The 16093-nt window shown below is 47.4% G+C and overlaps 5 protein-coding genes across 5 annotated transcripts; 3 read left to right on the top strand and 2 right to left on the bottom strand.

The window, feature by feature from the left end:
• Positions 1-301: 301 nt before the first annotated feature.
• F4817DRAFT_338742 (OTU-domain-containing protein) lies at positions 302-2083 on the top strand. The gene is made up of 2 exons (XM_049303457.1): positions 302-1119; positions 1191-2083. The coding sequence occupies exons 1-2, from the start codon at positions 714-716 to the stop codon at positions 1829-1831; spliced, it is 1047 nt and encodes a 348-aa protein (XP_049158620.1). The 5' UTR covers positions 302-713; the 3' UTR covers positions 1832-2083.
• Positions 2084-2460: 377 nt separating this feature from the next.
• Positions 2461-4630, bottom strand: F4817DRAFT_338734 (uncharacterized protein). Its single transcript, XM_049303456.1, has one exon. It carries the CDS (start codon positions 4232-4234, stop codon positions 2681-2683), a length of 1554 nt encoding a protein of 517 aa, XP_049158619.1. The 5' UTR covers positions 4235-4630; the 3' UTR covers positions 2461-2680.
• A 1239-nt stretch (positions 4631-5869) lies between these two features.
• F4817DRAFT_359009 (formamidase) lies at positions 5870-9612 on the bottom strand (the record flags this gene model as incomplete). Its single annotated transcript, XM_049306096.1, has 10 exons — positions 5870-6198; positions 6251-6493; positions 6557-7179; positions 7238-7295; positions 7352-7370; positions 7425-7508; positions 8270-9002; positions 9063-9235; positions 9296-9402; positions 9486-9612. The coding sequence occupies 10 exons, from the start codon at positions 9610-9612 to the stop codon at positions 5870-5872; spliced, it is 2496 nt and encodes an 831-aa protein (XP_049158618.1).
• A 357-nt stretch (positions 9613-9969) lies between these two features.
• On the top strand, positions 9970-11789 carry F4817DRAFT_118455 (RTA1 like protein-domain-containing protein). The gene is made up of 5 exons (XM_049297589.1): positions 9970-10088; positions 10174-10291; positions 10462-10621; positions 10685-10831; positions 10893-11789. The coding sequence occupies exons 3-5, from the start codon at positions 10503-10505 to the stop codon at positions 11668-11670; spliced, it is 1044 nt and encodes a 347-aa protein (XP_049158617.1). The 5' UTR covers positions 9970-10088; positions 10174-10291; positions 10462-10502; the 3' UTR covers positions 11671-11789.
• Positions 11790-14234: 2445 nt separating this feature from the next.
• On the top strand, positions 14235-15803 carry F4817DRAFT_118404 (uncharacterized protein). The gene has a single exon (XM_049297588.1). The coding sequence runs from the start codon at positions 14645-14647 to the stop codon at positions 15656-15658; it is 1014 nt and encodes a 337-aa protein (XP_049158616.1). The 5' UTR covers positions 14235-14644; the 3' UTR covers positions 15659-15803.
• The last annotated feature ends 290 nt before the right edge of the window (positions 15804-16093 follow it).

Here is a 16093-nt window from a genome sequence, read left to right as displayed (position 1 = left end):
TTAAATTAAGTATCCTCATTATGCTCTTACCGTCATTATATTAACCAAGAAAAGACTTCCTCCGCATGCTTAACCATGTCAAATATCATCAGTCACTTATACGTCAGGATAAAACAACAATCGAACTAAGATAACTATAGGATATAGGTAAGTTACATCTTACTACATATCCTCCTAAATCGCATACAGCTCCTATACCTATCCAACACACACTAGACTTGCAATTAAACCCTAGCCCCTGATCGCCAACGGGGTAGTGTCAGTTCCCCGTCTCCGCCGATAGAGGGGTGGCTTTGACCGAGTTCTCTTTCTTTCTAGATACCTATACATAACTAACGACTTACGTGTACGAGCAACTACGGGATGTTATTAGATGTTTGATCTTTTGGTGTACATAGGGCGGGTCTGGTGTTGCATTTTTTCTTCTTCTTTAGACGAGGAGTCATTTCGCCACGTCTTGGTTGGTATAAGGGTGATTAATATTTAATAGTTGTTGATAAAATACTTGTTTTACTTAACTACCTACCCTGATCTACCCTGATCATTCATCCCTTTGTCTTGGTCTTGGTGGTCTTCTTCTTCTCTTACCCCGACGTGTTGTGCTTCCCAGGTCTCCGCTGCCCCGTCTCTTTTTCAATCATCTGCCCTTTCACTCACTTATTTACGTACATACTCATTCCTCAACCTACTTCGCTCGTTCCGGCTACGATACGATGAAGATCCGATTCAAGGCTCCCTCGGGCGGAGGAACGCTGGAACTCGACGATGCCTCGACAGTCGACCAGCTCCTCGAATCCCTCAAGTCGAGCACCGGCTTCGCTGACGTCACAGTCAAGTATGGTTGGCCCCCTAGAGCTCTAACCGCCGACCAAGGCCAACTCTCAGCGCAATCTCTCGGCCTTCATCGAGAGAACCTCACTGTCGTCCCTAAGGAAGATGCTTCCGCTGCTGTCGCACAGAATACCCCGCCTGTCCCAGAACCCACCGCGACCACTACGTCCCCCGCCGCGGCTCTCCCCGGCCTCCAGTCGTCGCTTCGGAGCCAGGAGAAAAGCAAAGGCCAAGGTATAAAGGACCAGAACATCAGTGTCGCCATGCCGGAAACTGGCTCTACCCTAGGTAAGTCAAGTACTATGCAATGGCGCATCTCACCGGGACCACTTGAACTAACACCGCGCGCCTCACCCCAGTCCTCCGCGTCATGCCCGACGACAACAGCTGCCTCTTCACCGCCGTCGGCGGCGCCCTTCGCGGCCTCCGCTCCGGCCCCGACGAGTCCTTCACCGCAGACTCCCTGCGACGCCTAGTGGTCGAGCACATCCGCGCAAACCCAGGAAAATACAGCGCCGTGATCCTCGGCCAGCAACCCGAGTCCTACTGCGCCAACATGCTGCGGCCCGACACCTGGGGCGGCGAGATCGAACTCGCCATCATCTCGGAGGTCTTCGAGCTGGAGATCTGCGTCATCGACGTCAAGACGGGCACCGTGTACCGCGTGGGCGAGGGCAACGGGTACGCCATGCGCTGCGTGCTGGTGTACTCCAACGTGCACTACGACCGGATCGCCGAGATCTTCGTCGAGGGCCAGGAGGTCATGGAGTTCGACGTGACGCGCTGGGCCGCGGACGAGAGCAGCGATCATATTATCGCGCGCGCGCAGGAGATGTGCCGGAAGCTGAAAGACGAGCACCATTATTATACCGACACTTCCGACTTCGTCGTCACATGCAACGAGTGTGGTTGGGTCGGCCAGGGCCGGGAGGCTCTTGCTAAGCACTCCCTGGGCACCGGACACACGAAAATCAGCGAGATTAAGGATACTGGCGCATAGACGACGGGTCATACATTTACTACTAGTTGGGGTCCGGTAGGTCGTTATAGCAGAAATTCTCGTGTACATAGTATGATATACGGATGCTGGATGCGCAGTGCGCGGAGAGTTAGAGATGGATACCCTTACTCGAGAGGAAGAGTAGCAGAAGACTCGAATGAGACCCACGACCAGTCATGCTTCATGCTTATAAAATAAATTCAAGACCTCTATATTCCGTACTAGTTTGATGCTTGACAATAGAGATAGTTGCATTTCTTCCCTCATGATTGCTAATGATGGCGTCTGCGTAATATGTAAAGATGAGAATATTTTAATTTACATATCTGCAATGATAAGGTACTAACCCAAGAAGTCGGATAGATATGGAAAGCCGAGACGAAATTCTCACATCGTTTACTGGTCATACTATGATACTCGACAAGCGCTTAAACCTCACCAAAACGATACAGAGCAGATGTATGCTACCTATTTTATTGTAGTATCTACCTAAGGATATCTGCCTAAGGCCGAGGGAGTGACTTTCTCGATATGCTATCGACATCAATACCACCACATCCATTACTAAATAACCAGAAGGGAGATTCTTCTGTCCCCCAGCCGGTTAACCCCCGGTACCCAATGCCCTGCCCTGCCCTTGCCCTGCCCTGCCCAACCCTACCGTTCCAATCCAGCTGGAAAAACCGAACAATGTTTGAGATGGATGGATGGTTCCGCCCTAAACCCTCCCTAACTCCCACCAACCTCAACCATCCCATGCCCCATGCAATAGACCATGCAAGCCCATATCTTCATTAAAATCGATACTTCTATAGTACACAAATTGTATGCAGCCTGTCGTTTGTCTCTCTAGTCAACCTCCCAGCGGCCATCTTCGAACTGTGAGATGCTGTTGCTGCTCTGTTTATTTCTTGCTGACGCGTAAGATTCGTCGTCGTCGCTCCAATCGCTAAACTCGCCATCGGAATAATCCCACTGGACCGGGATCTTCTCACCTCCTTCGCCGATGCCGAAGACAAGGCCTCGCCATTCGCCGGCGAGAATTCTGGCGGCGACTTTCAACATGATATTTACGAGATAAGTTGGCGGGCTTAGAATAAGCTCTACCGTCTTGTTTATTATCGTGGCTGGTAGCCGACGGACAACAGCCATACGACTCTGAGGGGTTTGCCTGGGGGGTGGCGAGAAGAAGTTAGCGGGAGGGGGTAGCGGTGATAGAGCCCGTCGGCTCATGGATAAGCTATGAGGTCGTGGCCGCGGCCGAATTTGCGGTTTCTCTTCCACACCGGATGCGTGCGATGTCTTGGAAGACTCGGCAATAGTCACATGGCTGTTTTTACTATCGACGGGAGAACGTTGGGAGGGTGAGGCTATTTCGTTAGCATGGTCTTTGGCCCCTTCAGAGCTTGCATCAAACGTCTTATCCGTCTCTGGCGTATTTGTGTACGCCGGATTGTCCCTTTCATGCGGAGACTGATGAGGAAGAACGATATCATCGTGTGGATGAGGAAATTGAGATTCAGAAGGCGTGATTGGGCGAGACGATGGCGGCGACGGAGGGAGCGGGTTGGCTGGTGAAGAATTCCATGACTGTACACTATGAAATGAGTCGCTTGACCCTGCAGGAGAACTTTCATCCGATTCTAAAAGACGTGAATGCGGCGGAGGATGGGGCTTCGTAGCGCCTGATGATTCTCTTGACTTTGAAGGGAGCGAGGACACAGTAGTCACCTGTGGAGGAGCCGTGTAGGTTCGGCCAGCTAACATTCGGCTCATCCGTTTCTTCTTTAGATTGATCGGTGCGATACGACCGGATCCCTCGAAGGAAGAAGGCCCTTCATCAACTTCTTTACCTGTGACTTTCCCTTTTCTATTGTTAGGTGCGGGGGGTTCTTGCAGCATCGACTCCCACTTTTCGAAATCGACAGCTTGTGATGCCTGGGGTTGTGTTGAGATGCTGTGAGAATCTACTGGGTCTAATAGCTGCTCAGCGTCCTGCACAGCCAAAGCTGCTGCCTCCTCCTGAGCTCGCATGGCGCGCTGATGATGACTTGTGCTCGTAGAGCTGACGTCGCTTTGTCCTGATACCGATTGCTTGGTATTATACGAAACCACATTATCCTTGACAATGTCCCATGGGATATTTGCTAATTCCAACACAGTACCAAAATTGGAAGCCAGAGATTGTCCGCCGTCCTGGAGAGCCTTTAGAGCCGCTAGATCTAATTTTTTAGGACGAATACTATCTTCCCTCTCCTCGGTGACTGTTGATTCTTCAGACTCGGACATTAAGTGTGCGGATTCCGGCTGATAGTTGTATTGTGATAAATCACGGGGTGTATGTGGTCCAATGTCATCCCTAAAAAGGGATATGTCGCTTAAAGTACTAGAACGTCTATCCATGTAAAGTTTGGCTGTCGGCGAGGATTGGGGGGAGGAGTCGGAGAAAGGCGACGATAATAAATTCTTCCCTTCCGGCGTCCAAGCCTTCTTTTTGACTGGTGTATGCGGCTCTTCCGGTAATTCTACCGTGAAACTCCTCTTAAATGGGCAATGTGTCTTTTCAAATAGCAATGTTTTATCCAAAACTTGTTTTAGCAATAAAGCGCGGTCCTGGTCATCGGGATCTAAGACCGGTAGCTCGATTCTCCAGTATTGAGGTCGTCGTATCTGTAAGACGAATCTGCTGTTATCCTCGTCGATGCACCAGCATTGACTTTTCGGGAGGATGGGCTGAAGGGCAGAGCCGCAGCTAAGGAAAGCCACGGACCCGGGGGCACGGTATATGCGGAACGGGCCTTGTAATAGTTAAGTTTAGCTAAAGAATAGCTAAAGGGGTAAAGTTTTGTAGGCCGTCTGTAGGCCGAACGCGGTAAAACCTACCAACAGCAAGAGTTCTTTCGAGTCGCGACGAAGCTGGTAAGGTACCTGGTCGATCCTCATGGGAAGAAGAGGGACGCGAACCAAATGAGCTACCTTGAGTGGAGGTAAAAGAGATTATCTTGACGGAAGGGTGGCTATAAAGAGTCTCGACCAACTCCTCGGATTGAGATGTGGTTGATCCTGATGCAGGTACAGGAGATGAGGGTCTGACGATGGGTTCTGTTATGGCTCTACGGGGCCGCGGCATGTCTGGTCTACCTAGTGGAAACTTTGGGTCGTCCGCCATTGTGGTCACATCCCAGGCTAATAAATAGAGTGACGTGTCCGTGCTTTTGCTATGGATGCTATGGATGAATGAAAATCCCGGGAGGAGCAGACGATATGACGTCTAGGTCATGGTGTGCAAGGTGTGCAAGGACGCGAGAACGCGAGGGTCGCGGGGTCGAGGAGGAAAAGGGAAAAGACGGTGAGCTGGTTAAAAAGGGGAAATGGAGGAAATGACTTAAAAAAAAAAAAGGAAATTCGATACAGCTTCCAAAAGTTATATTAAAAAGATCAAACGGTTATTCAAAAATGTCGTTAAAATTCAAACGCTTCGCTTTCAAACGCGGTTCTATATCAAATGTTTATTTAAGCAAAACTTGGTAAATAGTGAAGAGTGAGAAAACTAAGGTATGCGAGAGCCGAGGGCTGCATTCGGGGAAGCTTGGACGATGTCGTTTGCAAATTGCACGAATGCACGACAGAAAATCGAACTACCTTCCCCGCGCCACAGGAATTATGGCGTGTACGGAGTAGTTTTGTCAGTAGTTTGGTAGTTTGTACATACGATATGGGCCATATGTGCGACACTGTATGTATGATACCGTAAGCGGTGTAAGATCGGAGGTTGGTCAAGTGGGGTATCCCGATCCCAGCATCTCATCATCTCCACATGCCTAATATCCTAATATCTATCTCATGGATTTGATTGATCCGTCTATCGATTAAGCTTAGACGCTCATGCAACCAGGCAACCAATAAGTCGGCTAATGCATCCTATATGTATAATTTATGAAGTAACTTATGTTCCAGTATAATTATATGGAGAATACTTTGATGAAGATAGATACTTCGTTGAACTATTCAAGATGAACTATTCAAAATTCAAGATCCTCATCCCGATACAGCTTCCTTCACCCTCTCAGCTACAGACGCCTTATACGTCAAGCCCCCACCGAAGCTATGCTCACTATTCTTACCTCCAGTCGTGACCTCACCCTTACTCACTCCGCTTTCAAAAGCACAGCTACCCATATCCAATGCCTTAGCCGGCCCCGAAGGCATAATATCGAAGTCGAAGATATCAACAGGTAAGCCCAGGGTCGTGCAAGCATTCGGTATATCAACGATGCCCGCCACATGTCCCTGAATGGGCGCCGACGATAGTAGTAGGTAGATCTGGTAGTCGCTGTATCCAAAGCGGCGGAGATATTCGATACACCCTGTACTGTGTTAACCAGTTATTCTACCTCTACTTCTTGTTGTTGTACTTACGCAAGGTCGTCTGCCTATAAGCAACTGCAACGTCCATGTAATGTTGCTTGCCATGTTCATCCACCGAAAAGCCCTCAAAGTAAATATGGCGACCAGGGCCGAACTGCGGCTCTACCGGTCCGGGTAGATAGATAGGTGACTTGAGACTTAGATCTGCTACCCCATTCTTGATGACTTTGAAGTTGATTGTGATGACACCGGCTATCTCTATCGCCCCGCAGAAAGAGATCTCACCGTCGCCCTCTATTTCAAATCAGCACTCTCCATTTATTTGTCTGGACTCTTAAACATTAAAGCTCAACTCACGCGAGAAATGTAGATCCCCAACGCTAAACTTCGCGCCGGGAACGTGAACCGGGAGGTAGACCTTCGAGCCTCTACTTAGGTTCTTAATATCGCAATTCCCGCCATGTTCCGGCCGCCCCGGGATCGTCCTAGCACCTTCCCTACCGACCTTCTCCGTGAGAGCCGCGTCCGCCGCACCCGCATGCAGGCCCTTCGACTCCGGCGGCAGGGCGACCTGTCTCTCAAGTTTATTAGCCGAGATAAGCTCTGCCTCGCGCTTATTCCAAGTCGCTAGGACCTCGGCCGATGGCGCACAGCCCAGGATCCCCGGGTGGATTATTCCTGCGAACTTGACGTGCGGGATGTGGCGCGACGTAGCAAAGATGCCTTCAAAGTCCCATATAGCCTTTGCGGCCGACGGGTAGATCTCGTCCAGAAATCCGCCGCCGTTGTCTTTGTGGAAGACGCCGGTGAAGCCCCACGGTTGGTCTTGAAATGGCTGTACGTCCATTATTTCAACTAAGAGGATATCGCCCGGCTGGGCGCCTTCAATTTCAAAAGGGCCTGTGAGGCAATGGCACCTATTCAAGTCAACATTGCGGATATCGTCCGCACTGTCGTCATTTCCAATTTGACCTCCTGTCCTGTAATTACAATTAGTTTTTATATGGAGGATATAGTTTAATAGGTAGTGAGACTTACCAGTCAAGACATTCAATCTTAACTGTCTCCCCGTCCTTGATAGTACCAGCAAACGGGACTATGTACGTATTAGTAGGTAAGTTCCTAGTAATGATATTCGTCTTGGCGTTATACTATCAGGATGCCATCTATTCTTGATACGGTATTAGTTAGGAGGTATAGCTTTAGTTTACCTAATTTGACTTACATGAATGTTTCTATGCTCTGTTGCCGGCTTATCGAGGCTTACCTTGCCAGCAGTACGAATCGCGGTTTTACCCATAGTGACTTTCTAAGATTTGCTATCTTTGTCAATGGTGATATCACCAGGGCGGTTGTGACTGTTAGTACCAGCGAAAGTTCTGTATCTAGCCCTTCATACACATCCGAACGAACATCAATGTTCAATAGAAACTACATGTTAAGGTTTACATGAAGGTACCTTATATACCTCTTATAACGGAACTTATTTGGACGTACCCCGCATCGCGGTCTGCGGAGAGGCACCTATCGCAACAGGCATTATGATATCACAGACTGGGAGATATCAAGCAGCCTGCGTCATGTTAAGTGACAGCAAGGACGTTACAGCTCGGATATGTCTAATAGTTATCCCTAGCGTAGGTTGTCGTATCAAAACCTCCAACTATTCGCTCCCCCACTTAGGAATCTACCTTATCATAGGTACCTATCAAAGTCGACGAACGGAAGTGCAGGTATATGCATCCAGCTGATAAGGAACCCCAAGCAGTTGTTTAAGCTGCCAGATAAGGGAAAACATCTCCGGGAAACGTAATTCATATAGAGAACCCGGGTATAGCTTATCTTACTATTCTCTTGGCTTGCCTGATCCGGGTATAAAGTATTTGGTGTGATAATAGAGATTATAAACTATTTTAACTAAAATATCTTCGTATTTCAATGGTAAATACCTCTTAACTTGCAGTCGGTCTAATTGGGTTACGGAATAGTGAGTACCCCTTACAATCTAGTATTTGCAGTCTTTGGCAATAAATAAGACCATTATAATTCTTTCCTGCTTCCCTGCTTTACCGACTCGTCGTATGATGGCGGCTCATCTCCATGGATAGCATCCAAGTTCGCTAATGGGAGGTTGAGGAACTCATGCTTGTTCTTCCAGACTTGTTGGCTTGCTGCAAATTCCCGTATTTCGGAACGGGGCGCATTCGGCGATGGAGGGGGGTCCGTGATCTTAGTGATGAGGTACGCGGTCGATGCTTCGGCAATGCCATATATCAATACGCCAAGTAGCGGGACCCGGAGAAGCGTGTAAAAGCCAATGCCGAACCCGAAAAGAAGTCCTTCGCGGCTCCGGAACCAATTTCGCTTCTGCTCCTTGGTGAAGTAAATACGGGCAAAGTAAAGCTCGAGTAGTTCACGCACCAGGCTCCGCGAAGCGAAATAGGTCTGGAGGAAAATGACGAGGTAGCGCTTCGGGAGAAAAATTCCCGTACCAAAGATGACCGCCGCTGGCCCCAGGCCAACCGCCTTATTGAAGGTATAGAAACTGGCCGCTGGAAGTACCAACCGGCCGATGTATGGGACGTACGATAGAGCAAATACGGCTAGAGAAACGAGCGCCTTTCGAGCAAATTTCCATAAGAACATAGTAACGGCCTCGGCAGTGCTTCCTGACTGCGTACTCCCATCCAAATGCTTGAGTTTGCTGAGGTTCGGATAGTACATATCACGGAGTGTATCGGGATTCTCGTGCTTATGCTTGTGGACATAGGTCATATCTACCCATCGTAACGAGTCCATGAACCTGGTAGGTTAGGAGTTAAATGAGCACAAGCCGTGTTTTTATGAAGATATAACGACGTACAAATTGTCTAGTGTTGGTGTCATATGCCTCATGAGAGTCATGAGAAACAAAGGAACTTGAAGGACATGGTTGGCGATCAAGTCAAGGCCGTTTACCAGGGTGTCGTCCCACGTGGCTTTGTCAAGATCGAATATTAGAGAGAGGACGCCCAGAAGAACTTTGATCCCGATTATCTAGTGTTTAAGATGGTTACTTAAAAGTTGACCCAAGTAGATCAGGTCTTGGGTTCTTACTGGGACGGCAATAGCCAAACGGATCGCGATGCCGGCACCGACGGCTATGGCGGCTTGCCTATAGTGATCGTTCGTGAATATAGCGGGGTTTTGTAGAGCCCGGTGAGCTATAGGAGATATATTAACGACCTTATAGGAACAATTGAGTTCCTTGTAAAGTATAGATAGAACAAGTATAGATAGAACATACCACCAACGAGTGTCAATTGTACGCCACGTATGACGGCATTTAAGTCGAAGTGGGAGAGGTCGAATGCTTTCTTGAGGTCTTCCTTATCTAGCTTGTGAAGCTTGTCTAGCTTGGCTGGTTTAGACATCTTTAGTTTGGATGCCGTTTAATTCTTAGCTGTGAGAATAAAAGTAGAGTCGGAATTAATAATTGAGTTAGAAGAAATACAAGACCCATAGAAGCCGGATACCCGACTGATGAATGCATTGGTGACGACATCTACGTACCTAAGCTTTATGTTATCTAATCTCGACTTATTGTCTATCGATAGGAGTTCTAAGCCACATTTCTATCATTACGGCGATACGGCGATACGGAGACACGGCAATACGGGCAATACGTTTGAGTGCTACATCAGGTAATCTCTCCACCCCGCGTATTTCGCGAATGGTTTTGATTCGTCATTCTACTTTACTTCGTGAACACTGCCACAAGCTTTATACAGAGGATATGCTTATTCTTCCTCGACTTGACTTCAATGAAAAATGAAATACACTAGAGCTGAGATTCCGCCTATGTAGGCACTAATGAAGGAGACTAATACAATTTCATACAAGCATATAGGTAGGCCGAGTCCAGCCGCACGAACTTAGGTGTGCAATAAGATGGTGGAAGATATGGAAGTTTATTAATCTAGTGGTTATGCTAGGCCACTCTTCGTGGCGCGGCGTTGCATTACTTTTACGCCGTATTCCTATAAGCAATGCGATTGGTCGATTGTCGTCTATGAGGCTAGGATTGCTTCACATTCAAGAAATACAAAGCAGGTAAGGTATATTTCTATATTTCTGCTCATGAGATAGTTGTATATATAAGAAGACATCATGGACTTCCATCAGGGCCATGTAGATTCAGCATTCCGGATTCAGCGTGGACGGATCAATAGGAAAAATAGCACCAGTTGATCATCAAGTTATATTTTATTTTACCTACCTAGGTACTTATCTTTCCCTAAACGAGGACGTGCTGCTAGTAATCATGGAGGACGGGAAAAAGGTCGACGGCAGCTTCTATATATACGCTCCAAACAAGGGAGCGCCGGTGTTCTTCGCAGTCGCCTTTCTAGCTACCGGCGGTGTTCACCTTTGGCAAGCAATGTAAGTATTCTCGAAAGCGACATCCTAATAGTCTATCAATACAACTCTAACAACACGGACAAGTCATTATAAGAGCTGGAAGCTCACCGGGTTATATATTTTATGCGCGCTTCTATTCGCCTCGGGTTTCATTGTGAGAGAGTTGGGGGCTTTCGAGTATACGAACCTCGCCTATTATATTGCTAGCCAATGTCTCATTTACTTTGCACCGTAAGTTCAAAGCCCACCTACCTATTAGTCCTCGTAAGTTGCTTATCGAATTATGTACTAGGCCGCTGTACGAACTCTGCAACTATTACATCCTCGGCCGCATACTTTACTTCGTCCCCTATTACTCTCCAATCCATCCTGGACGAGTACTGACGACCTTCGCCGCTATTTCCATGGTCGTTGAGGCACTGAACGGCAATGGTATTGCCTATATGGCCAATAGGTCATTACCGGAGGAACAACAGCGGACGGGCGAGGCGCTAATGAAAGCCTCGTTGATATTGCAGCTCGTAGTTGTGTCGCTTTTCGTTGTGCTCGCCGGCGTATTCCAAACGAGGTGCCGACGAAACGGCATCAATCACGTCAAAGTAAACCAAGCACTCCTAACTCTTTATATCAGCACAGCCATCATTATGGTCAGATGCATATATAGAACAGTCGAGTACTTCGGTTCTACGAACGTCGACTTTTCGGACCCAAACTTTGACTTCTCGGCCTTAAGTCCGATTGTTCGCTACGAGTGGTTCTTCTACGTGTTCGAAGCGACGCTTATGTTATGTAACAGCGTGTTGTTGAACGTCCGCCATCCGCGCCGCTGGTTGCCAAATTCCACCAAAGTCTACCTGGCTAAAGATAACGTGACGGAAATCATGGGGCCAGGGTACAAGCAGGAGAGGAACTTTTTGGCCACCCTCCTCGATCCTTTCGATATCTACGGCATGATCAAAGGCAGAGATCAAGCAACGCGTTTTTGGGATGACAATGAACTCGAGGGGAGGAAGACTAATGTTGATCCAATGCTATCGACCGCCGAAAGACAGACTAACAAAGCTGTCTGAAAATAGAATGATTTGAATTTGGAGTTTCTGGAGCTTGGTGCATTCCGAAGGCTTCTGCATATATCCACATGATTAGTTTAGACGGCACAGTTAGTTGTGTCAAAGAATAGCAACAATACGTTTTTCAGAAAACATTATTGAACTTATTGAACTTCCATTTTGCTAGAAACATATGTATTATTTAGCATTCGCCACATTATTTCGTAGGAGTTCCGAATAAGGAGGATTGTCAGTTGGATGCACCGGGAAAGAGAGCCACATACACTTAGGAAGGCACTTTTATGCTTTTTGTTTCCGTTCTATGTATTCGAAACATGTCAAAACATACTAAACATTCAATCGTCCCCCGCTTGCGGGATGAAACAATCTTATGTGATGTGTCAAAACCCCGTGCAATCCACATTATTAGGGCTGGCATTGGAAGTTGAAGAATTCGGTGTTTCAACAATACGCCGTTTTGGGGAATCGCTTACGAGCGAGCTCATCTAAAGTGACCTGTGCCTTAAATGTTATGGCGCTATCAACGACCTTCCTCACGATTAACAAGCTAATTGGCAAAAATAGGATAACTTATTCGACAGCTTAATTGCGCTGACGATTAGTTCAAAAGTAATTACCTGATGTGTTAAATTATTTCCAACATTGGTATTTTGTTGTAGATAAGCGCCTGGCGCTAGAGGAAGCAAGGGGTTCTTCGATCTAAACGATAGCGAGAAGAAGTGGACAGGCATGTTAGGAGGTTAGCCATAGTGCAACATGTCACATGAGATGTTTAGGTAGGTTGAGAATTATGTACGTTTAAGCCACGTCACGGTGGACAATGCAAATAAAACCCGACTTATACCTAATTAAAAGTATGATGCTGTTTGTTTTGCTATGTACATACTGCTCTTCCATTTTTGTGGGTGGGCCGCGGCATGCACATGCAATGCGGAGGGGAAAGCTACATGATAAGCTGCATACGCTAAGCTCTGTGCGAGACCAGTGTTTCTATTTCCAGAAACATACCACCGAAGGCTATGCATTTAAGGCATGTACGCAATATTGAAGGTAATATTTAAGGTAAGGTACGTATACGACGGCAAATTGCAGTACACTCATATGCACATACCATATTCGGGTACATAGGCACCTATGCATTCTAGTATTGCACTGGTAACAGTGGAAGATAGTGGCGTCTCGGTAGGTTGTTTCTTGTTTAATCTCCGAATTTTTTGCAAAGCGTCCGATATTTCATTCAATATCTCCTATACCAGTACCTCGTCATCATTAGCATTATCTTATTATCCAAACCGAAATGGATGATGAATTAATGTTTAATATAGATACCTAGGAACAAAAGCCTCCCGAGGATCGACGTTTGGTAACTTTAAAGTTGCTTACGATAAGAGGCATTCCCAGATCCCGTCTTATGATTATATTTGGAGGTGTTGGTCGAGTTAAAGTAGTAAAAGGCGAGCAAAAAGAGGTCATAGCTTCTACGTAATGCGTATTAGTCGCATAGCACCGTACCTATGTATTACTATGCCGGTCATTCTTCGAACCCGGTAGTCCGCAAGTCATGATAATGTGGCTCGGTTCGGTTGTAGAACCCAACGGCTATTCCGAACGGCGCCTCATTTACCATCCAAAGGAAACATCTCTATTAAATACTAACCTAGGTACCTAGTTAAGGGGGAGAGCTATCATCTCCATATTGTCGGTAGCAGCGCTAGTCTATGCTCTAGAATCGCATCGATAATTTCCGACAATGTACTCAAGTTTTATATGCGGTAATAGTCTTCGCTATGAAAGCTAACGATATAGCTACTTTTATGCGAGTTTAGATCAATTGACAAATGATAAACCAAATGTTAAATACAGCCGCAGGGATCAACATCCTTCGAACTTGCCATTTCCGCACCAAAAACTGTCAGTTCAAGGGTCATTTCCAGGGGTCATCCAGGCGGATCTTCTAGTATTTTCCTTTTGGCTGGGGGTGAGGCGGAGCTGGAATGGATGTACATATTAGCATACCAACAATACATACATACCTATGTCAGGTATGCTACACTACGGAGGCAGAGAAGCAAGGAGCCATGGCACACCATGTACATCTCTGGGGATCGCTTCGCCATACAACATGATGTACATATAATACTAACCTACGTCTAACCGTCGTACACATGCTTGGATATGCTTGGACACCGCCGTTCGTCCTGTCAAGTTTCGCCAATGAGCTTGTTTGTCTAGACTAACCCGCTGCGGATACAGCAAATCATTTCGTCGTTCCGCCCCTCTTCACAGGTTACTGGCAGGTTAATCATTCTTATTCTTCGATTCTATTTGTCGTTTTCTTGCTCATACGTTACCGGCACACTTCTCTCTACAACCCTACCTCAACAGCTAGCCACTCACGACGTACACGCACTTCGACTAACAGCAGGATTACCTATCACTTACAACTTGCACATTGTACCTGTTCCTCAACATCTCCTTGTACGCCACCGTCTTTAAACCGTTCGTCTAGCCTCCGAACTACTCCTAGCGGCTTAGACGAACTTGGATTATTGGATTCTCTCCTGGATTCTTTCTCGAGGCTTATTATAATATAATACTCCACCGCACACCTGCTCAGATCATCTTAATTCCTCCTGTTACTTCTCTAACTAGAGGGCGTCGCATATTAGAGGAACAAACTCCACTACTGACGTTGGAAAAGTACACAATTTCAAGGATTTTTGGTATTTTTGGCTGGCCACACCCAACTGCCCTTTTCGAACGTCTCGCGTTGAGGGCCTTGGCACGCTTCTAGCGGCTCGCCCGTCATATTCTGGAGACAAAGCACCCATAGCCGCAGGTGTGCTCCAGGCTTGTTTCTCATCGAATCCCAACCAACCCTTGTCAGCCGAAGTGGTAGCATCCTTTATTAAGAACCGTCCTCTCTTTTTATTTCCCTCCTCTCCGTGTATTGCGGAGGCCGGTACCTAGCAACATGGATCACAATCGGAACAAGGCGATACGCAACGAACGTAACAATCTTTCCAAGCCGCAGGTTTTCGTCCAACTCGCATTTGGCGTATCTTGGTCTCAACGGCATACACCACAGACGCATACGATGACTTACATGTCTCGTAACTTGAAGAATGCAAGGGATTCCGGAAACTTCCCTCGCCAAGTACCCCCGCCGAATGCCAACTTCTTAGGTATCCCGGAATCGCGCCAGCAGCGGAGTCGAGAGCATCCAGGCCGACATCATCGTCAACATAATCACACGCAAGCCCGAGAACCCGGACGTTCCCGGGGTCAGAATGGTAATCAACCTGGCGAACAGGTAAGACCCCGGCCGAGGCGGAGTTCAGCGAGTGAATCTCGAGGGGAAAGGGGAAGGTCAGCGCCGCCACTATTTAATGACAGCCCGTGGGATGCTCCTTATGTATCTGCATCGTTGTTCCCACAACGTTCACAGACGGCTGGAGAGGAATCTTGGAAAGCATTGCCTGCAGCACCGAATCAGTATCGACTTGGTGAAGAAGGGCTACCATGGTCTGCATATGCATGGCCAGGGGATATCCACGACGATGGCGATGGCGAGGAATTACCTTTTGAAAATCGCCCAACGACCATCCCTCTCGACACGGAGCGATCTCGCGGCGAGGACCCCGAAAGAGTTAGGGAACTTGAGTCGCTGTCTACGGCTATGATGACGGTGGACAACGGATTTGAGCATCAATGGTGGTATCAAGGTCCTCGGGAGTCTATGGAACGTTGGTGGACGCAACGAGCCGCAGAGGAGGCGGACGACGCACGGTCGGCCGTTAGTGCCGAGGCGGTGCTATTATCTGACATGGCACCGCCGTCGGCCTTGGAATCTGGAGAGGATAATATTCCGAATTTTAGTGATATCGTATCGCCGATATCAGAAGCGTCAAGCCCGCCCCCGAGTTTCAACCAGCCTCTCCACAGATCATTAACGACGAGATCGGACGAACTATGGCTGGGAAGTTAAGGGTTGGACGACGATAGGTGTAAAGGAGTTTGGGTTAGAAGAACGGAGCATTGCAGGCGATGCTTGAGCATTGGATATGCCATGAAGCAGGCGGGACTACTACAAAGCATTTGCATACTATTGGGCGTTTGGATTCGGGAAATTACTACTTTAATAATACTATAAAGGGCATCAAGTGGAGGATATTCCCACGGAGCGCAATGGATTTAGCATCAAGCATTATAAGGAAATTTGGCAGCAGCCAGTGTGCCCAATATTGAGCATTAATCACTTCTTCTTTCTATGGGTTCATGATCGTGGTTGTTCATTCGTACCTAGGTTTACAATACATACGTCTAAGAGCTTTACCACTCATCACAACGACGACTTCCGCTACGACAAATCGGGTATGTCTCGTAACAGTTATAGGGGAGTACCTCAGCTACATATTATATC

The sequence above is a fragment of the Daldinia loculata genome (assembly GCF_022478755.1).
Source record: "Daldinia loculata strain CBS 113971 unplaced genomic scaffold F4817scaffold_27, whole genome shotgun sequence".
Taxonomy (NCBI): Eukaryota; Fungi; Ascomycota; class Sordariomycetes; order Xylariales; family Hypoxylaceae; genus Daldinia; species Daldinia loculata.
This window is presented reverse-complemented; position numbering and strand designations above follow the sequence as displayed.